General features: G+C 38.2%; 1 protein-coding gene across 4 annotated transcripts; it reads right to left on the reverse strand.

The window, feature by feature from the left end:
* Nucleotides 1–1626: 1626 nt before the first annotated feature.
* LAMP5 (lysosomal associated membrane protein family member 5) lies at nucleotides 1627–23655 on the reverse strand. 4 transcript variants are annotated; one of them, XM_043986973.1, is made up of 8 exons: nucleotides 23503–23655; nucleotides 23205–23319; nucleotides 22867–22989; nucleotides 22200–22372; nucleotides 21484–21615; nucleotides 21059–21164; nucleotides 18479–18667; nucleotides 1627–4557 (listed from the first exon to the last, which is right to left on the reverse strand). In XM_043986973.1, exons 3-8 carry the CDS (start codon nucleotides 22925–22927, stop codon nucleotides 4379–4381), a joined length of 840 nt encoding a protein of 279 aa, XP_043842908.1. In that variant the 5' UTR covers nucleotides 22928–22989; nucleotides 23205–23319; nucleotides 23503–23655; the 3' UTR covers nucleotides 1627–4378. The 4 variants fall into 4 exon arrangements, with proteins under 4 accessions (XP_043842908.1, XP_043842909.1, XP_043842907.1 ...); XM_043986974.1 differs by having other exon boundaries at nucleotides 23511–23646; XM_043986975.1 differs by adding an exon at nucleotides 17121–17202 and having other exon boundaries at nucleotides 4430–4557; nucleotides 23205–23653.
* Between the last annotated feature and the right edge of the window lie 2170 nt (nucleotides 23656–25825).

Genomic DNA, 25825 nt, shown 5'->3' on the forward strand with positions numbered 1-25825 from the left:
TCATATAATTAACCTTTATCATCAATAAAATCCTTCCTGATACTTAGCTGAAGGCCCTTGTGCTATAACTTTTAACTTATTGTCCAAAAAATCAAAGTACAGGAAGCTAAGTGGAATAAGGTCAGGCCTAAAATATATCATTATATGTAATAAATAATTTTTGCAAAGTGGATGACAAATAGTAAAATATATAATATGTTTAAGCTTTAAACATTTTATAGATCAGATAAGAAGAATTTACTGCCCTTTCAATAACTTGGAGAAATGGGCTCATGTTGCTACAGAACTTAATCCTACATTGATATATTCCCCTTATAGAATTCCTTCCACAAGTGCCAAAGCCATGGGAATATTGTAGAGGCTGCACTTACTTCATTGCTTCAAAGATATGCGATCTGGTTGTTATGGACATGGCCTTCATTCTTGCTGATGGCAAGCCCTTTCTGACTTAATAGACATTCTTCTCTGGTTTCTGTGGGTCACACTGAACCCCACCTGAAGATGAACATCTCCACCTTAACCAGACTCAGCATGATAGATGACAGAGATACAGTTTATCATTTTGCCCACACTAAAAATCTTTACAACATATTGTAAGACCTGACAAAAGGTTTTGCTATTTTGTAATTATCTTTGAGAACCTAAAGCCATCTCCACACCAGATCATGGTACCTCTTGTCTCTTAAATCTATGATCTTATGACTAGTGAAGAAGTTAAAAAAGAAAAAATCTAGAGACCTGGGCTTTTACCACCATTTTGCCATTATTTTCCTTAGTGCCCTTGGGAAAATAAATACACATCTCTGAGGTAAAAATGAAGGAGTTGGGCAAAGTGTCTCTAAGGACCACCAAACTCTGGAATTCTTATAGCCATATTTTGGACCATGAGTTAGTCCTTTAAAAGGGGGCATTACAGTCTAGAGGGGTTAAGATTCCACTTACATTTAAACAGAGTATTAGAAGAGCTGTCATGAGGAGATAGTTAGATTTGTTAGGTTTGACCTCAGAAGGCAGAACTAGAAGCAATGGGTGAAAATTACAAAGAGGCCAATTTGGGCTTGATATCAGGGAAAGCTTCCCAACAATTTGCATAATCCAAAACTGTTTGTGGATTCCCCACCCTTGGAGATCTTGGAGACAGAGACTGGATAATCAATAGTTGGGTATGTTATTCTAGATATTCCTTCACGTATGGGTTGAAATAGATGGCTACAGAGTTCCCTTCCAACTGTCAAATTCTATAATTCTGGGAATTTGACAAGACATACTGTGGTTTTGGAAGATACAAGTTCATGGCTCATTGGTCAATTCAAATGGTGCTGAAGCAGAAAGGCAATTTTTGTTTGTTTGTTTGTCCCTTTAGGGAAGAAGTTCTTAAGTTTTGTTTTTTTGTTTTCTTTTGTTTTCTTTTGTTTGTTTGTTTGTTTTTGTGGACCTCTTTTTGGCAGTCTGGTGAAGCCTGTGGATATCTTTAGGCAACTGATTATTTTTTGTTTGTTTGTTTTGTTTTGCGGGGCAATGGGGGTTAAGTGACTTGCCCAGGGTCACACAGCTAGTAAGTGTCAAGTGTCTGAGGCCAGATTTGAACTCAGGTACTCCTGACTCCAGGACCGGTGCTTTATCCACTGCGCCACCTAGCCGCCCCCTTTTTTTGAATATATAAAATAAAATACATAGTTTTCAAAAAAATTAAAGCAAGTTCATATATCTCAGGTAAGAACTCCTACTCAAGAGTAGAGGAGGAGGGGGAAGTAGAATATGGAAATTAAAAAAAAAAAAAGAGCAACAGAAGAATGGAATGACAAGACCCAGAATGACAATTGTGTCCAATAGAGCTGATAAAGAATGAGTAATGTTGGCTCAAAGACTTGCTGTAGCTTTTTTGAAATTTAAAATGTTACTTTTAGAAGAGATGGGAAAGTTTTTCTTATTGGTGCAAAATATATAATGAAAGAATAGATGCAGTCAAATCTTCTGGGAATCAATAATGCTGATGATAGAAATGTTGAAATTGCTGTAACTTCTCACCTTTAAGACTAGACCAGATAATGAACATTTAGGGATGAACTCCTGTCATTGGTGAATTCCATTAAAAGGACAATCTCAAAAGCTATCAGAAGTCCAATCTTCCATCTCTGGTGTATGTGTTAATTTACTTGTCATTGTTCGTCATTTTCATATTTTCCTATTTCACCTATGAATATTTGAGAGGGGGGAAAAGTCTTTACTCCAAACTGCCCACTTTCCTACTTTTGTGTATGTACTCATATGAGGTCTGAGAGCATAGAGTAGAGACACACAGCCTGGTTGACAGTAGAAGGGATAAGAAAAAAAAGGAGAAAGTGTTTGGATTGCTACTTTCTTAATGTCCATGGCCTTAGGTGCTAAAAGGCAGAAGGAGATTCTGCCCTAGTTGTTTGTAGTGCATCAGAAGGAGTGAAAACAGGTAAACCTCACTGCTGGGGCTCTGGGAAGACAAGGGTTAAAAGTATCCACAATAAAGCAAAGCAGGAGAGAGACTCTTCCCTGAGAGACAGGAAGAAAGGATGAGAGAAGGGCCAGAGGGCTTACATGAGAGACTGTAATCAAAACTGAATATTTCTTGACAATTGTGAGTCAGAAACCACATTTGGGACTTTGCTGTTAATCTTAAGAGCAAAAGACATATTGGAAAGCATAGGCTTAAATTTCTAGGAATTTTTCATCCCTTTCCTTCCCCTCCAGTATCTCCAAAGAAGAAGGAAATCAAAATGTTGAGGAACCCTTGAGAATCTATCAAAGCAACCAGGGATTTTTGACAGAAAAGAAACCATTTGGGAAAGATATGATAGTTTTCTTCAAGTGCTAGAGGGCAGTCATGTAGAAGAGGGATTGGGTTTATTTTACTCCTTCCCTAAAAGGCAGAGGTAAGATCAAAGGACAGGAGCTGCAAAGAGGAAAGTGTAGGCTTAATGTAAGGAAATTATTTCCTAGCAATTAGCATTATCTAAGAGTGAAACATGTTGCTTCTAGAATTAATGGATTCACCTTCATTCTATGTCTCCAGGGAAGGTTGGATGACCGTGCATCAAATAGATTTTAGAAGGAATTCCTGTTCAGGATTGGGTTGCGCCAATATCTTCCAACTCAGATTCTGTGATTCTATGTTTCTTTTCTTTGGTCTCCAGGATCGAATAAAAATGAAAGCTCAAAAAACACCTGGGATTTCAGACCAGTTCAAAGGTATAATTAGTTCCCTTAATTTTTTTTAATCCAAGATAATATGCTTAACCCAAGACCTACAGCTATGTATGTATGTTCATGTAAAATAGTACAAAGAATATTATATTATGGATTAGTGTTCAATTACTGAAATTGACTGTTGTTACCAGAATTAATGAAGGTTTTTAATATCCTTAAATAGTAAAGGTCACCTTCTTAGCCTCGACCAACTTCCCAGTCTTTCTACTTTCTTGCCTCTCCACCACCAAAGGAAATCTATCTCCTCTTTCCCCCATCCCATCAGCTCTTCTGAAGGATTTAACAAACAGCAACAATTCCTTTTCATCTCTGTGATGATTTCATTATGACATAGAGATTTCCTAGGTTTGTTTATTTTTCCCAAGAAATGAAGTAAAATACTATATACTGTCTATTTTAATCCATATTTTAAAAACAAACTTACATGAATTTATATGAAGTTCTGATATTTGTACCTGTTATATTTTTATAATGCCTGAAATAATCTGCATAGTAAATTTAACGTTTCCTTTTGCTGTGAAATCATCAGTTGCAATAGCAATGTAACACTTCAATGACAATCATTGTACATGCAGAATGCCCAGCCAAAAGCATGTATCACTTTCAAGTTGACTTGCAGTAGCATGGGGTGCTATATATTTTGCATATCAACAACTTTGCAGGGTAATCCAAAAATGTCCAAAAGAATAAGGGTTCTCCCATTTATTCATGCCTGAAAAGGGTTTCTTTTCATGAAGGGTTAAAAAAAAAGTTTCCTGTCTTTAATCTGTAAGGCTAAACTCTCCTCTCAGTTTGGTATGTTGTTCCTTGACTCCCCTGTGCTAGCCCAGGTAAATCAAAGCAATGCCAGAAAAACATGAACATTGGCTGACTTCCCCAGGAAATTCCCTGCATGGAGAGAGGACAGGTGAAAGGGCTGATGTTCACCCTTAGAATATGAGAGAAGAATTTTCACCCATTGGGATTAAGCATGAACACGTGCTGAGCCTCCACTTTGTGCTGGCTGGTATGCGGCAGTTCTATTGGTGTGTCCTGGGGAGGGAGAGGTGGGAATGAAGGAGGAGGGCATTGTAGGTGCTTGAGCTTTCTCTACCTGATAAAGGTTTGCAGTGGCTATAACCTGTCTTGCTGCCTCCCCCTATCCCATGTGCTTGTACTGAGATCTGTCCCTTGGAATCTGCACCTGATTGGCCGTCAGTTTGTGATGTATGTGGTAAATTGTGAGTGTTATCACAATGACCAGGCCCAGGATCAGCCCCAAAATCAGAGGCAAAGTTTCTTCCAGTTGCTCCCTCTCATCAACAGGGCACTTGTGTTCTGAAAAGGAAAAGACAACAGAATATCAGTGACATACTTCAAATGCCTACACTGAAATACATGACAGTTCAGAAGAAGTACAAGTCAAGCAAACAGGTCATAGATATAGGATAGGGATATAAATATAGGGAGGGATCTTATAGATCATTAAGTCCAGCTTCACTTTACTGATGAAAAAACTAAGGCCCAGAGTAGCAAGGGGACTGGGGGACAGGGACTTGGCAAAGGTCACACAAATCAAGTGCTAAATGGCAAAGCCCAGATCTGAGCCCATCTTCAAAGCCCCAAGCTGATGGTCAGTCCTTAGCCTACACACTTCTTCTAGTCCTTTGGTACTAGGGGAGAAATCATGAATTGAACTTACTATATACATCATGATATGTCCAGCTCACATATTGTGCTAAGACTTAATGGAAGCTCATTAAAGAAACTCTGAAGTTAACAAGTAGATTGCAGAGTTTAGAACATTAGCCCTCATAGATGGCTTGGTAGAACAAAGTCCAATTATCTTCAGATATAGGATTTTGAGCTGGAAGAAATCTTAAAGATCATGTGGTCCAAAACATTTTTCCCACAATACCATAGCCTCAATATTATCCTCTTTTATAACAAAGAACACACTGACACATTGATCACGTGTGATAGTATATGCTTTATTTCACATCTGTTCTTCACCATCCATTAAATAGGATTTAGAGATTTTCTACTTTATACCTTGATGGCGACATTAAAAAAATTAGATTGTGGGACAGCTAGGGGGCACAGTGGATAAAGCACCAGCCCTGGATTCAGGAGGACCTGAGTTCAAATGTGACCTCAGACACATGACACTTACTAGCTGGGTGACCCTGGGCAAGTCACTTAACCCTCATTGCCCCACAAAAACCAAATTAGATTGTGTTCCCTATAATAGCCCAGGTTATTAGTTGTATCTACCTGACACCAAAAGCACAACATTCTGTCAACCAACAGTGTTTCCATTTCCAGATAGGATCATAGCCTTAATGCTGCAAATGACCTTGGAGGTCATCTGGTCCAAACCCATCATTTTACAGATGAGGAAGCTATAGCTCAGCAAGGTTAAACAACATACCCAAGTTCACACAGGTAGTAAATGACAAGGTTGAGATTCAAGCCTAGGTCATATGACTCTAAATCTAACTTTCTTATTAATACTTCATTAATTTAATTTTTAAATGCTTCATTAATACTCATTTAATTCTGGGCAGCTAGGTGGCACAGTGGATAAAGCACAGGCCCTGGATTCAGGAGTTCCTGAGTTCAAATCCGGCCTCAGACACTTGACACTTACTAGCTGTGTGACCCTGGGCAAGTCACTTAACCCCCATTGCCCTGCAAAAAAAAAAAATACTCATTTAATTCTTCACTTAATACTACATTGGCATTTTACTTAGTATCATGGTGGCAAAACACATAGTAGCAAATTGTTATGACTACCTGTTTTTTTCAATTTTAGAGTATGTTAGTATTATAAAGATTTGAAGACCGCCATTTATGTAGTTGATTAGGTTTCTGTTGTCCCAAAGTTGAAGTGATTCTACTTGTCCTGTGGTTTCTTACCCCTTCCCAATTGCTTGATAATATTTTTGTTCACAGAACTGTGAGTGGAGGAGAACCCAGGAAAAACTCATTATCAAATAGTTTATTTGGGGTAACCAGGGTTTTAAAGGCCACCAAAGATTCCTTCTTTTAGGCTGCCCTCCGGAATTCCCATTGAGCCTTTAATTTTATCACTAAAACTGGCAACTAATGGACTGTAATTATTGCATGGGAGTAACTGGCAGCCTGTTTTAAGGAACAAGTTAAATCTAAGAACCTAAATAAGAAGCCACTATTAGGAAGCAAAGATGTTTGATAACTCCCCACAGAGGATGATTTTTCTAAAGCAACTCAACAATTACTTAGGAGCATTCAGTGTGCATCTAGATTCCCTAACCTAAAACATCTGTCCCAAGAGGGAAAGCCCAGGAGAGGATCCAAGCTCCAAAGACTTAAAAGGACTTGGATTTGCCTCTAGTAAACACCAGGATTTGCCTGGAACATGTGCCTGCATCAGGAGAAACTGATTAGTCAATGGCAGTCAATAGAGGGCTGGGATCTGAACTTTTCGAGTAACTCTCCTTTTTCCATCAGCAGCTCTACTCAAGGGATCCCAGAAGCAGAGAAAGGTAGAGCTGGGATTTAAACTTGGGTATCTCCTGACTCCAAATTCAGCCCTGGAGTAGGGAAAGGATGATGAATTTGGGGTGGGTTTAAGTCCCAGCTCTGTTTTTTGCTGCCTCTGGGACCTTGAGGAAGTCCCTGAACCTCTCTGGGCCTCCACTGACTAATCTGTAAAATAAAGGTGTTTGAAATATTCATTGCATAATCTTTGCTGGCAGCAGAGAAGGAAAAGTAAAGTACAAGTAGCTGCCTACTGATCAGAGAACAACTAAACAATTTGTGGCACATGAATATAATGGAATATTATCATGCCAAAAGAAATGATAGATATGGAGAGTGCAGAGAAGCAGGGTAAGATTTATGCAGATGAACTGATGTACAGCAAAATAAGCAGAATAATGAAAACAATGACATAATAATTACAAAAATGTAAGTAGAAAGAGCAATAAATCAAAGAATGAGAAAATGTACCTTCCCTATTGCAGAATATAATTACCTGAGTCATCTGGAAGCATTTAACTCAATTAAAAATATTTATTAAGTGCCTACTATGTGTTAGGCACTGTGTTAAACCCTGGGAATTCAAAAAGAGCAAATGCTATGTGCCAGGGACTGTGTTAAGTGCTGGTTTACCAAAAGAGTACCTACTATGTGTCAGGTACTACAAAAAGACCAAATGCTATGTGTCAGGGACTGTGTTAAGTGCTGGGGATACCAAAAGAGCACCTACTATGTGTCAGGCACTGTTAAGTGTTGGTGATACAAAAAGAGCACCTACTATGTGTCGGGTACTATGCTAAGTGCTGGCAATAGTTATAAAATATGAATATGCTGTCCACATGTTCTAGGTTGTGGTTTGGTTTGGCTGAACTGCTTTTTCTCTTTTTCTTTTTTAATCTTTACCAAAAAATCCCCCAAAACAAAAAACTTCTGTTGGTAAAGTGGTGGGGAAAGATTGAATTAGAAATGAATGGGATATAAAATCAAAAGGCACTGATAAAAAAAAACCAAACCAAATAACTAAGAAAGTTGGATCAGATGACCTTTAAGTCCTCTTCCACTACAAAGAGCATGATCTTATCTATAATCCTTTTAATCAAGCCAACTGACCCACCTCAATGAGATTGAGCAGGGAAACTGGAACTCCCAGATTTCAAAAGCCCAGAGGAAGACCAAGGTGCATGTTATAATAAGAGTCAAAGTGTACCCCTCCTTGCTCTTGTTGGCTCAATCTTCATAGAGCTTCAGAGGGTTCATTCTTTGATCATAGCTTTTATGACCACCATAAAGAACAGAATTGTTCGAGCCAACAAACACTAAGAACCTACCAGGTGTTGATTGTCCATTAGCTGCTCTACTTGCCTCAAGCCTCCATGTCTTGTCCCATCACCTGAAATCTCATCACCATACTGTTTTGGATACTCACCACCTCAACTCTCTCAGCCTCTGCTCCCCACTAACTAAAGGGCTGCACCAAACTCCTCCCAAAGTCTCCCTTCATAGAGGGCAGGGATCTGAACTTTTCAAATAACTGACTTTCCTTTCTCCATCATTTGCTGTGGCTGGCCTCCACTCCTTGGAAAATCATGCCTCATCCTCCCTGATGGGTCTCACTCTTCTCCCACTTTTCATCTTCCTCTTGTGTGCTATTTTCTCCCATTAGATTTTAATGAAAGCCCCTCTCAAGGCAATTCATATTATATATATATATATTTTTTATATATATTATATATATTCATATCCACAATGCTTAGCACAGTGCCTGGGACATAGTAGGCAATCAATAAATCTTTATTGAATTGAATTTAAAAATTCCTAGGCAGACTCTACCTTTGATCCTAAGATTTGTTATTGTTCAGTCATGACCCTATGTGGGGTTTACTTGGCAAGGATACTGGAGTGGTTTGCATTTACTTCTCCAATTCATTTCTCATATGAGGAAACTGAGGCAAATAGGGTTAAGTGACTTGCCCAGCTAGTAAGTGTCTGAGGCTAGATTTGAACTTAGGAAGAGGAGTCTCCCTGTCTCCAGGCCAGGCACTCCATCCACTGTGTCACATAGCTGCTCCTTAGATTTACAAGCAGTCTCACTTCATGCTCTGATCCCTGGTATACTCTTGCCTGACCATGACATTGCTTCATTCTGACTTGTAGATGATAAGACCTGAGAGCGTACTTCGATGTAGCTCTCACACTGGGATGGCCTAATATGAAAACCCTTCCTGAAAGGAGAAAGTTTACATTAAAAACAAGCCCTATTCTTTTTTTATTTCATTATTTTCCGGTTACATGTAGAGATAGCTTTCAGCATAACAAGCCCTATTCTAATGGGATGTACAACATGTAAAGATCTAGGTATATAAGGGCAGCTAGGTGGTGCAGTGGATAAAGCACCAGCCCTGGAGTCAGGAGGACCTGCGTTCAAATCCTACCTCAGACACTTGACACACTTACTAGCTGTGTGACCCTGGGCAAGTCACTTAGCCCTCATTGCCTGGCCAAAGAAAAATTGTTTGAAATGATGCATAAGCAATGTAATGCATTTTCTGTGTCAGTTGGCTTTGCTTAACTATTTTCTTTGTTACAAGGAGAGACTCAATGAAAGAGTTTGTGTTTGAGGGTATATAAGGAAATATCTATTGTATAAAAGCAAAATATTTCAATACAATCCTAAAAATAAAGCAACAACAAAAAGAATATTAAAAAAAAAACAACAACGGCCAAGCCCTAGAGAGTAATACCAGCCATAAAGTCATAGGATCATAGATTTAGAGCTGAAAGGAACCTTAGAACATGCAATCCCATCCCTTTTTTTGACAGATGTGGAAACTGAGGCCAAAAAGGATGATTTGCCCAAATTAATCAAATATGGCACCAACTCTAAGTTTTATGAGAGTTAGAAAATAGAAAAGCATCAACATGGGGTAATAATAGCTATTAATAATATAGCATTTATATATGCTTTAAGGTTTGCAAAGCATTTTACAAATAATGATTCATTTTGTCCTCACAACAATCCTGGCAGGGAGATACTAGGGAAATCAGGGAAAGTCTTCCTGCAAGAGGCAAGATAAGCTGGTCTTTGAAAAATTGGGAGGGTTGTCTACCTTAATATGGAAGCATCCCATTTTCTGCTACTTCCATCATGTTTGTTTGTTTGTTTTAAGTTCAAATAGAAACCTTAGGGGAATTATAAACAAAACATTCCATGTCCCAGAACAGTACAGTAAGACAAAATCTAGAACAAGTATATGATCTCAGTGATGCTCCCTATTGAAGTAGGAACCTGGAAACAAAAAGCTTTACTATCATATTGGATTTTTCAGGTCTGAAAAATCTTTAGACATTGGTACAAAAAATGTTGTTTCCTAAGTAAAAATGGCATAGTCAGATGGTATTTAATCTACTTTCTTTATTTTCAAAAAATTATGGCAAATGACATAAAAGGTATAAAATGTACTTCAGTGATATGCCATTAAATCCAAACACTGGTCTAGCTTCTCTTTTAAAAGTCTCCTTTTCATTTTTTCTCAGATAGTAGATATAGACTGCTAGGGAGTTAATAATGGAAAGAAATTGGCAGCCGGGAGGGTGAGGAGACATTAAAAAATAGCTGCTGGATTCAAATCATTTGTGATTCACAGTTGTTTTGTTGACTGCCAAATCATTTCATGAATATGATGCTATATAAGAATCCTGGTGGGTTGGGGGCACTGTGACAGAGCCAGCTAAAGTATCTCTGTTGCAATTTGTTACAGAAGGCCTCTTTGCAGCTCCTGGGGTCCTTCTCCTATTATATATAAGATGTTTGTTATATAGTATTTTTTAACTGCTAGTGCCAAATCTTCCTTTGTGATTGTAAATTAATTGACATTACTTGCTAGAAAATGTATACATGCATTCACAGATTTATACAAGTCTAAATGGATAGCCGTGACCACTTTCGCTTAATTTTAGGATCCTTCAGTAATTGTCATGTTTTTCTTCTTTACAGAAACCTCTTTCCCCACCCTTCTCTAGAACCTAGCCTAATATTCACATATAGAATCCCAAGGGAAAGCTAGAAGCTTAAAAAGTCCTTTGACTTCTTGCTTAAGAAACCACCCCAAAACCTCTCTGAGCAATGGACAAACAATTTAACAATAAAAAGAATTCCCTTGTGATACTTGTACCTATGATGATCATTTATTATTCTCCCTTTCTCTCTGTGTCTTTCTCTGTGTCTCTGTCTGTGTCTGTCCATCTGTCCCTCTCCTTCCCTCCCTTCACTTAGATTGCTTTCTGTAATTTTTGCCTTGCATCCCTAAATCAAAATGGGGAGTTCTCCCTGTCACTAAAATGACAGTGTCTACTTAGACCCAAATGAAAGTCTATATAGCCCCAAAGCACTTGAACTTACAGGTAACAGAATTTCCTATGTTAATAGACACTGCCCAAGAAAATAAGCATTATAGTCTTTTGGATTCCTGTCCCATTTAATCAGTTATGGCATTTAGACATCCCAAAACAAAATCATGAAAAGGAGGTAACAGATGACATCTTGTTTCCCCACCAATCACTGCCTTAAAATTCCTGGTAAATGAGGGAAATTGATGAAATATTAATGATGTGTCAGAAATGACACCTTTTCTGTATAAAAAAAGGAAAGCTAAGAAGCCACTTTTGTGGCTACCTTTGTCTCCAGCCATTCTGTGGCCTCAGTTGTTTGGAATTAATATCTTTCTTCATCTTATGTGGATATGTAAGTTTTATGTTTGGTCTTTCTTTTCCCTTTCCAAGTGTAGATGAAGATTTACCACAAACGCATTCATTTAGTGGTATGTGCCACTAAATGTAGGATGTAAAATGGGTAGGAGAACTTGGTCAAGCCTCCTTTTCATTTCAGCAAGAATGTGGATTAACCTGGAAAATAGTATTACTAGTTTGACATGAAATTCTAATCCAAAGGTGAGTTGCCATTGCTATCTGTCACCAACAGAACACTCTGTTCATTCACTTCTGGTGCACTGAATACCACTGTTCTGTAGGAGAATCTACCACATTCTAGAAAATGTGGTCACTCTAGAAGGAGAGAACATCTGCTTATGATGGACATTGTATGAGAAGTGCCACATTTTACAGGGTGAAGGGCTATTTGCTTTTACTTGTGGAGGATATAATTCTTTTCATTTTCAATTTCAAAAATGAAAACTAATTTTATCTGTTGTCACCCCACCCACATGCACATAGCACAATTAAAAAGAACAAACCTATTCTTAGTGAATCTTCTTTCTATCTTTCTTTCTTCTTTCTTTGAGGGGCAATGAGCATTAAGTGATTTGCCCAGGGTCACACAGCTAGTAAGTGTCAAGTGTCAGAATCTAGATTTGAACTCAGGTCCTCCTGAATCCAAGGCCAGTTCTTTATCCACTGCACCATCTAACTGCTTTCATGAATCTTTTAAAATGAAGGTTATGCAGTAGATAGAACTCTAGAGTTGGAATCAGGAAAACATGAATTCAAATCCAGCCTTAGATCCTAACAAGGCTGTGTGATCCTGGACAAGTAATTTTCACCTCTGTCTGCCTCAGTTTCATCATATGTTAAATGGGTATAATAATAACAGCTAATTCTAGGGTTGTTGTGAGGATCAAATGAGATAATATCTGTAAAACAGTTTTACAAACTTTAAAACACTTTATAAATGCTCGTTATTATTATTGCACAATAGTCTGCAGACTTTTCAATATATAAACAATTATATTTAGTAGGATGTACATTAACTCCCCCAGACCAGAAGAGACTCTCTAGACTGCAACATATTCCCTTTTAACAAAAGAATAATTACACAAATATCTGATACAAATATCTCAATATTCTTTTTAAAATAGTAAAATCGAATAAGAAAAAAGTAAGATATGAAAAAGGTCAGAGTCATATGGAATACTCAGAAAGCTGACAATCTACATATCATGAATCCTTTTTTCAAAAAGATAGTCAAAAGGTATTGGATATATCAAGAACTGAACAGTAACACAAAAATGTAATTGATGATATCCTGACAGGAAACAACTAGTTACTGAAGTATTCATCATTTAAAATTTAACTACATAGCATTAGGCCATCAAGACAGTCACACAAAGTCAAAATAAACATCAGAATGAAAGAATAAAAAAGAGAAAATATTATGAGTAATTAAAATAGCTCCAATCTAACATCTTCAAATAAAATATTGATACTAAAAATGGGAAATGAATAAAGGAAAAGACATCAGCACAGATTCTTGTATCATTCTTTACTCCAGAAATTTGTAACATGAATCAATTACCACAAATGGGGCCAGAAGTTTATAGAAACTGGCTCAGTCAGCAGACAATTGATCTCATCCCCAAGAAAAGAAACATGGTAACTGAGAAAATGATTATTTTTATGATATAAACTCATTTGTAAAACATTACAAAGGAGAATAGTAAAAGATCAAACAGTATCACCTTACAGAATCCTAGAGGAGGAAATGAGTCAGCAGAAAACTTGGCTGGAGACCCAACCAAGTGAGAGCATCCCCAAGAGACTTTACAGATAAAGCTAGACCCTCAGAACAAGACGATACACAGTTCATAAATTGAACAAATCCTCGAGCATTTCTGTAACAAGCTACATTTATCATCGGTGACAATGGAGCCACTGCATTTGGGTTTTGATTCAACAAATATTATTCAATTACTCATTCTGTATGCTAGGAAATAGGGATTACCATGACTAATCTGAAGGGTTCCTGTCCTCAGGGAGCTTATATCCAACCTCAAAGGCATATGTGTTACACAAGGAAGGGAGAAGATAAGAAAAATGAGCAGGGAGGGAAAGCTGGAACAGAACAAGCATCCCCAGAAGAAATCCCTGTTAGAGGCACAGCAATTTTGAAAGCATTTTCAAGATAACCAAAGTGGGTCAGGATGCCTGAGCATAGTAGAAAGATCCCAGGTTCTGAAGTCGGAGGACCTGGGTTCAAACCCACCACTAGCACTCTCTGTGTGACCTTGGGCAAATATCTTAATCTCCCGAGTCCTCAATTTCCTCATCTATAAAATGAGAAGGATAGATTTGATGACTTCTGAGACCCTTTCAAACTCTGAATCTATGACCCCCGCCCCAAAAAAAGCAATCAAGGAGGCAATAACTAATGACCCATAGTCCTACTTCTTTATTTGTATATTCTTCTATAAAAGTAAAATACACACCTATTGAGGGAATTCTCACTGAAAATATGAAAAAGGAGGCTGACTTTCTACTAAAATCACATCTTTATAACCACACAATTGACTAAAAGTTGTGACAAATGCAATATCCTTCATACTAAGGGAAGGGGTACTTAAAGAGTAACAAGAAGGCACATTTGACATAGTAAAACAAAATGCCATTTAAAGGCTGTTTTCCAACAAGAACTGTCCTATTTATTTGTTCATAAGAACACAATTCCTTGATGTAATATATGGCCTATTGATTCTCTCCCAATCTGGGTGTTCTGTGATTCCATTATTTAATTCCCTCTTTTGATATTATTTTTTAAATAATCATAAACAATAATAATAATCACTCGCATTTATATAGACCTACTACAATGTGCCAAGTACTGTGCTAAGTGCTTTATAAATATCATCTTGTTTGACTTTAACAATAACTCAACCGATATTATTACCCTCATTTTACAGGTATGAAAATTGAAGCAAAGAGGGATTTGAGTGACGTGCCCAGGGTCACACAGCTAGGAAGTGACTGAGGCTAGATGTGATCTCTGGTTTTTCTGATTGCAGGCCTAGTATTTTATACACTGTGTCACCTAGCCGTGTGACTTCCTCTGTTTAAAAATTGGGGGGACAAATAGAAAATGGTATGACTTTTTCCAGGTTCAACCCCAACTCAGTACTTACATGTCTTCTAAATCTGTTTCTGGTGAAACACTGTTTTACCAAAAAGGGTATTTCTGTTTCTGGCTTAAGTCTGTTTTTGGTGAAACCACTCGTGAATGTCGCTGTTGCCAAATGTGCTTCTCTGCCACATTAATTATAGTACAGGATAGCTAAAATGCTCACATCAAGTAGAGTGAACAAAGACAAAAGCAACTGATGACAATCAGAACAGGTTATTGAATACCAACTTTTATCTCTGCAAACCAAAGACAATGATATTTTTTTGCTCTTGAACAAGAAAACATTTTATCTAATTGAGCTATGTATGTGATTCCTATGATTTAAAAAAAAATTCATAGGGTTAATGTTTGCTAGGGGTCCTATATGTAAGCAAGAGATTTCTGAACCAAGCTTCCTTGATCTCTGGGACTTTAATTGTGCTGTACTTATCTGTTCTGCAATTTTATCCACACTGTTCTGAAGAATTGGAAGAAATTAAAAGGTGTAGTAGTTGACAGTTAGAATATAGCCTGTTATTTATACCAGTCTGAATCATGCTATATACTACCAAAACACAATGATATCTAGTAAAAACCTGTAGACAGTTATCCTATGAGTTTCATAAAGAAGATCCACTGTATTTTTAAACATTAAAGTCAAAGGGCAGCTAAGTGGTAGTGGATAAAGCACCAGCCCTGGATTCAGGAGGACCCAAGTTCAAATCCACCCTCAGATACTTGACTCTTTTTTTGGGGGGACAGGGCAATGGGGGTTAAGTGACTTGCCCAGGGTCACACAGCTAGTAAGTGTCAAGTGTCTGAGGCCAGATTTGAACTCAGGTACTCCTGAATCCAGGGCTGGTGCTTTATCTACTGCGCCACCTAGCCGCCCCTAGACACTTGACTCTTACTAGCTATGTGACCCTGGACAAGTCACTTAACCCTCATTGCCCTGCCCAGAAAAAAAAATTAAGGTTAATATATATACATATATATGGTTGTAATAATAATTATTATCATAATTTTTCTTTATATTGCTTCTTGAATTCCAAAGTTCTTTCACACATATTGGCCCATTTGGGCTTCATGACAATTTTATAAGGTAGGATGGTTATTATTATCTTCATTCTAGAGATGAGGAAACTAAGGTTGTGACTTGCCCAAGTTTATATGGCTAGGAAGACTAAGTATTAGGATTCAACCACATACCTTCCTACTCCTTAGTTAAGCTCTAATTTTAGAATGAATCACATATGCCTCCTTTATTTCTTACTATATATTTCTATGCTAGTCAAAATTATTCTAATGTCATAAAGTATGGAGCAATCTTTATTTTCTTCAGGAAACATTTCCCTTATTTCATCACAGCCAGCAATGTTATAGAGTCATCATACTTTATCAAGGTTATGAATTAATTGTAAAATAGATTTCTTAAAAAACCAGTTAAGCCTAAGTCATACCTATAGATATATACATACTATATATATAGTATGTATATACATACACACACAAACACACACACACATATATATATGATGTCATTGGATACATTTTAAGTAGTTTTCACATTTAGTCAAATGGTGCCTTAAGATGACTGGTGAATAATGATAACCCTGAATTGGGGCTACTCCAGATTTTGCTAAAGTACACACAAATATATTTTATTGACCATTTCTAGTTCATAGGACCATAGATTTTGAGCTGAAAGGGACATTTGAGATTATCTAGCTTAATTCCTGCATTTTGCATTTGGGGAAACTAAAGCCCAGAGAGTTTAAATGACAAGGTTACCCAAAGAGTTAATAGTAGAGCCAGGATTTGAATACAGGTTCAGATTCTAAATTTCAATACACAAGTTAATTAATTAAATTGAGTAAGATGCAATATAAGAGTCTTCATTCATATCTAATGAACTTTGGATTTTTGGAGATTATGAATCTATAATCTATAACGAATCTATAATGCACTGGAAAATTCTTATGGTGTTGAGATGTGGTTATTGAATCACAGACATCACACACACACACACACACACACACACACACACACATAGAAAGAGAGAAGAAGAGATGGGTGGGACATGGGGGTAGAATCAATAGAATGGCAGTAGTTAATACTGCAGGGGGAAATGGAATGGAAAATTCTTATTTTTCTATTGAGTTTCTTTTCTGGTTCTGCCAAGTAAAATGAAATAATCTCTCAAAACACACTGTGTGGGCAGATGTTAGAGTAACAAGAAGAAATAGCAGGACAAACTAGGTTCTGGCATTAATAGTTTTGATCTGGTGAATGATTCAGAGTGAGTAAAATGACTACCTAGTGTTACCTGCTTCTTCAGTTGAAGTCAATCAATTTCAGAAAACCAAGGTACCACTTAGGAGATGGCTTTCTAATTATTTTACCAAAAGGCTTAAGTACATTAACTGGGTGAGTAGTTTACTCCTGAATTGAATGTGCTTCCATTTAATGTAAGCAAGATGCTCTATAAACTTACAAATCCTAGAAGTACAGTAACAGCTCACTTATCCAGACATCATTTATATGGTGACCTCCTCTAGCAGGATACAGCTCCAAACCTGGAAGTGGGTAATAATTGTCTTTCAGAATGCAAAGTAGATGTCATAGAAAGTCATGGACTATGAATTAGGAGATCTGGGTTCTTCCACTAATTAACCATGTGGCCATAAGTAATTTATGTTCTCTGAGTATCCTCAGTTTCCTCACCTGGAAAGTGAGGCATTAAATTATATAATCTCTGGGGCAGGTAGGTGGTGCAGTGGATAATGCACTGGTCCTGGATTCAAGAGGACCTGAGTTCAAATCTGACACTTGACACTTACCAGCTGTGTGACCCTGGGCAAGTCACTTAACCCTTATTGCTCCACCAAAAAAAAAATTATATAATCTGAAAGGCCCCTGGGAACACTACCACTCTGTCATCGTATGTGATTTTGTAATAGAATATTCCCCAATGACACCATATAAATGTAGATCTGTGAAAGGGAATAAGCATTGGAGACAGAATCAGTGGACTTGAGTCAGAATCCCTTGCTCTGCTACTTATTACTTGTGTAACCATAACCAAGTGTCTGAATTTCCAGTTTCCTCATCTATAAAAATGAAGGGATTGTATTAAATGTCTTCTATGGTCATGGCTAGTTCTAAGTCCAATCAATCTCTTTCTATAATTAGAGTTTCTTTCACATTCCATCAACTTAGAAGTCTCTATAAACCAAGTTTATATAGCTCATTGATGACTAACATGTATAATGAAGAAGGTTCTACAAGGTCTTGCAATTATAATCTATTGAGTCAACAATGTACCTGGACCTCAATCACTGGTCTTCCTAAATTGCTGTTGTCAAAAAAAAAATCTCATCACCTAGTGAAGTTTGTTGATGAGCCTCTACTAACCTACCTAGGCTATTATTCAGACAACATGCAACAAACGGACTGTTGGTGAAGCCAAAACCTTTCTACTGTTTCCATTTTCTTAAGAGCTGCTAATAACCTCTCTAACATAGCCTTTGAAGGTTACTTACACCATACCATAAGGAAATGCTGAAGGAGGGCTTTAGATAATAGTTGGGTCTACCTCATAATGAATGTTTTTCACCTATTTCTCTATCAAGGTTTTTGCAAAGCCCCACCAATTAAAAATGAGTTAGTACAAATTCCAATTTGTTGATGTTTCTCTTTAAAAGCCAATAGAGTGACACAAGTGAAAACCACATCATCTCAGCAAAACTGGATATCTAACTTCAACAGAAAGTCACCACTTTGTAAGAGATCGAGAGTAAAGCACCCACTTTCTATCAACTATTTGAAAATCAGCTCCCCCACCTCCCTTACCTTCACTGAAAACAAAGTCAGAGATAATATCAAAGGGCTGGATGTGAACCGATGAGAGAAGCATAGCAACAGTTTTCTGATGATCACTGGAGGTGAGGGAGATGGTCTGTTGAGCTTGGCACTCATAGGATTTCCCAGCTGGAGTGACTAAGGCAGATAGGCGATGAGAATTGGCTGTGTGCTTCCCAGCTACAGAGATGGCACAGAAAACAACAACAAAATTAATCCCATAATAATAATAACTAGCATTTATGTAATACTTTTTTTAAAAATCATGTTATCCTCACAATAACCCTGGGAGGCAAGTGTTATTATTATTCCCATTTTACGGATGAAGAAATTGAGGCATGCAGAAGATAAGTGACTGGTCACACAGTTGATGTCTGAGACAAGATTTGAACTTAAGTCTTCCAGACTCCATGAAGCTAGGTAGTAGAGTGGTAAGAGCACTGGGCTTGAAACCAGGAAGACTCATCTTTGTGAATTCAAATCTGGCCTCAGACATTTACTAGCTGTATGATCTTGGGAAAGTCACTTAAACCTGTCTGCCTCAGTTTTTCATCTGTAAAATGAGCTGGAGAAGAAAATGGCAAACCACTCCAGTATCCTTGCTAAGAATAATCCGAATGGGGTCATGAAAAGTAAGAAACAACTCAACAACTTCCTGACCCCAGGAGGTCTATTATGCTATCTACTTCCCCACTTAGCTCTCCCCAGGAAAGCTAATAATCTCTAATAAATCAAACAAGACAATGGAGGGGGAATAATTGGCCATTCCCTCAAGAGTTTGAAACTTGAATTTTTTATTTAATATTTAATTTCAACTTTAATTTTCCCCCAGGACCAACCAAATAAAATTAGCAGCTTTTTTGGGGGTGAGGCTTCTGATTTCTCCAGCTTTTGAATTTAGTTATTTGTGTTTTAGTTGGGAGTCAATATATTGAAATCCAATTTTCTCAGCAGTGATAAAAATGATTCCAAAAATATAAATATGAACAAATACTTTTTTCAAGTCTTCCCCTGCAGGATTATAATATTTTTCCTGAAGAAAAGCATAGTCTGAATTACCCTGTATAAACATGTTAATAATAATAATAATAGGTCATACTTATAAGCCATTTTGCAAAGCACTTAGAAACATCCTCTCATGTGAACTTCATAACAATTCTGTAAGGAATACAGTACAAACATTGTCAATACTCTTTTTTTCTGAAAAAAACTGAAGCTCAGAAAGATTGTGATCCAAGAGTATGTAGCTAGTAAGTAGTGATGCCTGAGCCTAAAATGGCTTATAAATCTGATTTTCTTTCCTTTCACATTCTTATTTTTTCCTCCTTCCATAATGATGGTAAAGAGGACCTCTAGCATGTTTTTTCCTCAACCAAAGAAAAATGCATTTTGTAGGTAGGGGGTGTATAATTGATCATTGAAAATTCCTCTGTGTAGAACCAACCAGTATATCAGAAATGTAAAGTATAGACCCTGCCTACCATTAGAACTAAGGGACAAAATTCAAAAGCAAAAAAAAAAAAATCTTCAATATTTGAAAACATTAAACAGAATGTAACAAAAACAGATGATTTCCCCAACTATACCATAAGATACAGAAGAAGCACTTGGAAATTCAGAGTCTTTTTCCATGGTGATCTTACAAGAAGATGAGAGCTTTTTCTTTTAGTGTAAACTGGTGGATAAATGGATCGGGTTGGGTATGAAGGGGCTCATTTAACAGTGACACTGAATAGTCCTTTACTTTAGAACGCATTTAGATAATTAAGGGCCAAGGGTCAATATGGTGTAGAAAGGAAAGATTCCCAGAAAAATGTGAAGAGAATTGGAGAATTGTCTAGGCTTTCTGAGAATGAGGTAAAACTGCAGCAGCACACTGCAGTTTCAAGGGAGAAAAAAATCAGAATGAAGAGAGAGAGAGAGAGAGAGAGAGAGAGAGAGAGAGAGAGAGAGAGAGAGAGAGAGAGAGAGAGAGAGAGATGGACACAGGGACAGAGAGGAGAGAGAAAAAGAGAAAAGAATCACCTTTCCCCAACCTTCTCATTCCCCACTCATCCAGTGGATGCAAAAGGAGAGAGGAACAGAGCCTCTCTGATTGATGGAAACTGGCTAAATCAGCTGCCTAGGCGTGTGGAAAAGGGAAACTAGCCTCCAGCCTTTCTCTGCAGTGCTGGGGGAGTCTGGAGGCTGGGGTGGACCCTGGGCCAAGGTGGCCAGATGGATTCTGGATGATTTGTCTCTGCCTTGCAGTGGGAACATCTGGTGATCACAAGCCTTCTGGGAACTGGGGCACCTAGAGGGTGCAGGAGACAGCTTGGTTACTGCAGTCTTCTGCCTCACTGGGCTGGAGACTGCACCATAGAAGGATCAACATAGCCAGGGCTCTGCCCACCAAGCGAAAGGGATTTTGAACAGAGATTTCCCCGTAGGCCGATTCTGGGCAGTTTGGGGAACTGAATTTGACAGCCAGGGTGGGAGACGCGCCATCTTTAACTCCTGCCCGCTTGGGGAACCAAAAGACACTTCTCCCCAGACCCAACCCAAACCTCCAACTCCCTCATCCTTACTTACGATTGACAGCGTCTTTGAAGTAAGTTCTCTCGGAGGAGTCATAAACAAACTGCACTTTGCTCAGCCTCCAGGAAGCTTCCAGGCCCTTCGAGGTGTTGTGGCCTTCCTGGAAGGGTAAAAGAGAGAGGGAGAAAGGAGCCTTAGAGCAGGTAGCAGTCATTTAGCCCAATAGATTGCACTTTCTCGTGAAACCCGACTACTAGCCCGGCGGTTTTTCTGACCTTAGCTTTCTTTCAATGTTTGCACCATTTACTACTTCCTATATACACACTATGGATATTAGAGAGAATGAATGAATTGATAAGCATCTATATATTTCATTGCCCACTTGGTGTGCATGAAAGGGGTCAATTAAGCCACCCACAGGCAATCGAATCCCGCTTGAAAAAATCTCTCCCTCAGGGGCATCCCCGTCCTGGAGTTACCTTCACGAAGAGCATTTTGAGAGCATAAGCTTTGTCGACCCAGAAAACCTGCAACTCGGATTCATTGTGCCCACACCGGCCCTTCATTTCGGCCCCCCGGGAAAGTGGAATGTCAGCTTGTTCCGTGATCAGCTGGAGGTAAAAACACATGGAACCCTGACTCAGAAGCTGGCGTGGACTCAGCCCCACACCCAGCACCTGGGCCCAGGAGAAGCGCATTCAGGGGAATGGAAGGGGTTCGGCGCCAAAGCCTTGCGGCCTTCATAGAACCTAGGAATGAATTCAAAGGCAGCAGCCCCGCAGAACCCCTAAGGCGAAGGTGGCGGTAGATGGTGGGGTGGAGGAGGTGGAAGTGAAAATGTATCCAGACAAAACTCTCCGAAAGACATTTGGGCTCAGTTTTCGCAGTTTAGCTTTCAAACCCTCTCCCAATCCCAGGGCCATGCGGAATGGGCAGTGGTTGGATATGTTAGGGGAGCAAGGTGAAATGAAGCGGGTAGAGCAAGGGGAAGATGCTAGAGGATCAGTTTGCATTTCCAAAGTGAACACCATGCAGCATTCAAGAGGAACAGCTAAAGTCTTCATGGGCCCTCTAAGATGGGGGCCCTTTGCCTGCATTCATTCCAAGCTTCAGTCAGCACTCTGTATTAAAGGGACTTTAGATCCCTCTTGTCAGCTAAGACTTGAGAGCAAGCTGAGTTGAAACGGTTCCTTACATCGACATAATTGCTGGCCCACACATCATAAGGTACAATAAATTTTGCTGCAAATTCTGCCATTAGACACGTTGTCCCATTTTCCCGCACCACAAATATATCTTTTTCAGGGTTAGTGGAAAGACCTGAGAGATTTTCAACTTCTTGTTCTGCCATGATCTGAGCAATTGTATCTGTGAAATAAAAATATAATATCGGTTCTGTGCTTAACAATCCAACGCTTCCGAGTCACAATTAGGCACAATGGTAAAGATGCAGTCAGTACTCAGCTGGTAGGTTAGATTACAGTCAATCTCAAAAGTTGCCGATTTTGCAGTGCACTGGACGTGCAATTCAACAATGAGCATCACAACCCTATGAAAAGAAACGGATCGATTCAACTTTGGCATGTTTTAAAAACCCTTATAAGCCTGGAGCAGGGAAAACCCCTATTTTCTAAACCGTGTCTTTCTTTCAAAAGCTCCATCCCATGCACGTCTTAAATTTCTCTCCCTGAGTTCTGTCTGCAAATGCCATAAGTCATGTGTGAATCCCTGGTAAAGATGAAAGCACATACAAAATAAAACGAGTACGTTTGAATTGAAAGACATCTGGCGGACTAGAAGGTGCCAGTGTTATTCTTTTAAAGAAGTTCAACCCGAACGCTGGACGACAGAATCTTACTCACGGAAAAGCAAGAACAGGACTTGAAGACGCAAGATTCTCGGAGCAGTTCTCCTGTGGTCCATGCTTCTTCTGGTGACTGGATCCAGATGTTCTGCTGTCCGATGGGGAAATCCCAGAAAGACTCCTCCAGAGGGGGAGGTAAAAGAGAGAGAAAGAGGGAGAGAAAGGGAGGGGAGAGAAAGCGAGGAGAGAGAGAGAGAGAGAGAGAGAGAGAGAGAGAGAGAGAGAGAGAGAGAGAGAGAGAGAGAGAGAGAGAGAGAGAGAGAGAGAGAGAGCTCAATACCAAGTACTTGTTCTGTGGTGCAGCACAGACGCAAGCTAGAGAGGAACTCTACTCACTGCAGAGGGGGAGGCAAGCACGGGTGAGAGCTGTCCACCGTAGACAGTGCTGAAAGGAATCAGTTGTACTAGCTCTTGTCTTGTTTTTCTGGAGGTGGATCTAGGTTGACTTGCGCTGTAGGAAAACGTATATTTTCGGTTTTAAGTATTATTCCTATGTTCTTTCCACTCTTCTATCACATGCACTACAATTGCATGTGAAAGGATCAGTATATCTCAAAGAACTTAATAGCAACCCAATCTCCTATAGTGTCATAGGAAATCCCCCAATTTCTACATAGTTTAAATATCATATTACTGATTTACTGTCTTGAAATCTTGAAATGTCCCTTGCTCTTGACGGAAACTGTAGCCCTGTGTTATCCTGGGGTGGGAGTGGGAGGAGGGAGAGAGAATAGAGAAGAAAATGCTATGGCAACTATTTTCAGGATTTGGGAGATGGCTTCTTCAGTGCCTGTGCTCTGAATGAGCTGATGGTTTCAGTGTTACATTGATGCCCCCCTTAAATGTATTTGTCAGGCTCTGCAGTGTTTCTGTTAATGGATATTAAACTGCATAGTATGAACAGAAAGTTAAGGTCTCTTATGAGTTCTGGGGGTGCTCTTATACCACCTTAATTTTGTATATTATGCTGTCTGTATATTATATAGAAAGATTTCATTCTGTCAATAAGGATTCAAGACCAACAAGAAACAGTTATCTGGGTTAGCTAGCTCTCTTCTTAGAGTTTCTTTTAAAAGTGATCTAAACCACATATCATGTAAAAATATCAAGCTTACATATTGAAGTCAAAGGTGAATGAGGAAAACAAACAGAATGCAATTCCTATGCAAAGGTTAATGTTGCAAACTTTATGAAGGTATATACAAATTTTCCTGTGCTGCAGCAGGAATTGGCCATCATAATACATGTCTTTTCAGGAATATTAAATTTCTCCTTATTTTGATCACCAAAGGATCATTATAAATGTTTTAGTTGACAAAAGGTGATTTACTTTCAAAAGAAAATAAGTTCCCTTTGGGATTTATATTTTTAAAATTTAAAATTAAAATTTCATAGGACGTATTTCTTTTCAAAATCTTCAGGAACTATTATTTTCCATAATGGCATTCAGAATGTCACAATTAAGTAAACTATCAATTTAGTTTTAGAACAACTAGCGAAAATTGTTTTATAGGAATCACCTTCATTTTCTTATACAATGTAGCAATAGTTATTATTGACCAATATTTACCATTCTAGGAAATCATTGCCCAGGTAACATAAGGCATGTCCATTGAACAAAAAGATGGAATTTTTAAATGTGTTCATTGCTGTTTTGTTCATAATTGTATTCCTGAAATATTTACCCTGCACAGATTACACAGAGCTTTCCATTCACAAACAAACACTACCTACTAATTATAACTAACTCAAACCTGATAACATTAAAATAATACTATCCCATTCAAATACACACATATCTATTTATACATATATATTTCTCTACTAGTTAACATAATTTTTAAATATCTCAAAGTCCTTTGCAAACAAATTGGTTATGTTCAGTAATGACTTGAAAGAGGTAATAAAACTCTTTTAATTCCTCCTTTCTGAGAAAATCCGATTCAAAATAAAATTATGTAGATCTTTGCATTTATTCTTGAAGATAGCTCATTAATACTTTCTGCAATTCATTTATTTTATTCTCCTTCAATTATGTTTCTGTAACAGTAGAAGTCAGAGGATCTGGATTTATTATTTATTTTTTGACTTTGAACTGATCACTTAAGTTCCTTGAGTTTTTAGTTTCTTTATCCATAAAATGAGGGGGTTAGAGAAGCTCATCTCTAAAATCCATTTACTGAGTCTAGATACTCTAGGGACTCTAGATATTGTAACCTCTATAAGATGGCCATCAACATTCACCCAATCAGTTAGGTAACTAACAAGTTATTCTCAAATCATTTTTGGACATTTGTTATAATGACTAAGGAGATAGCATATCATAGTAGCCTATAATAAGTCATGTTAATGCACTTTTTTAAAAAAGTGAACTTATTTGAAAGTCTCATCTTAGCCTTATTTAAGTGGGGAGAGGTACATACATGTGGACAACACCAGGAACATTTTCATGGGAATTGTTAGGAATATATACATTTTCTTCTGGACTCTATATAATTAAAAAATGCATTACCAGGGGCAGCTAGATGGCACAGTGGATAGAGCACCGGCCCTGGAGTCAGGAGTACCTGAGTTCAAATCCGGCCTCAGACACCTAACACTTACTAGCTGTGTGACCCTAGGCAAGTCACTTAACCCCAATTGCCTCACTAAAAAACAAAAAAACAAAACAAAACAAAAATGCATTACCTTCAGTAGTTAATTTCTTAACAGTATACCAGGAAATAAAACATAGCTAGTTGCTATTTTGGGTGGGGTTTCCTTATATTCTCCTAAAGCTCTCTTTGCATGCATTTACTTTTTCTAGAAACTTAGTTTTTTCTATGTACCTGGCCCTGTCCTTTTGCCAATGGGGTGAAGGAGAGATATGGGATACAGAAGTACAAAATAAGGTTCCTTCCATCAAGGAACTTATTTTTTTGTTGTTGGAGAAAAAAGAAACATGTATGATATTACCT

This window comes from Dromiciops gliroides, chromosome 2 (assembly GCF_019393635.1).
Source record: "Dromiciops gliroides isolate mDroGli1 chromosome 2, mDroGli1.pri, whole genome shotgun sequence".
Lineage (NCBI taxonomy): Eukaryota > Metazoa > Chordata > Mammalia > Microbiotheria > Microbiotheriidae > Dromiciops > Dromiciops gliroides.

Excerpts from the sequence above, each read along its gene's own strand:
- LAMP5 (XM_043986973.1), bottom strand. The coding sequence starts at position 22,927 with ATGGACCACAGGAGAACTGCTCCGAGAATCTTGCGTCTTCAAGTCCTG. Across the intron at positions 21,616-22,199 it reads GGGCCAGCAATTATGTCGAT|CTGATCACGGAACAAGCTGA; the intron begins GTAAGGAACCGT and ends TTTTACCTCCAG. Across the intron at positions 21,165-21,483 it reads TCAAAATGCTCTTCGTGAAG|GAAGGCCACAACACCTCGAA; the intron begins GTAACTCCAGGA and ends TTACCCTTCCAG.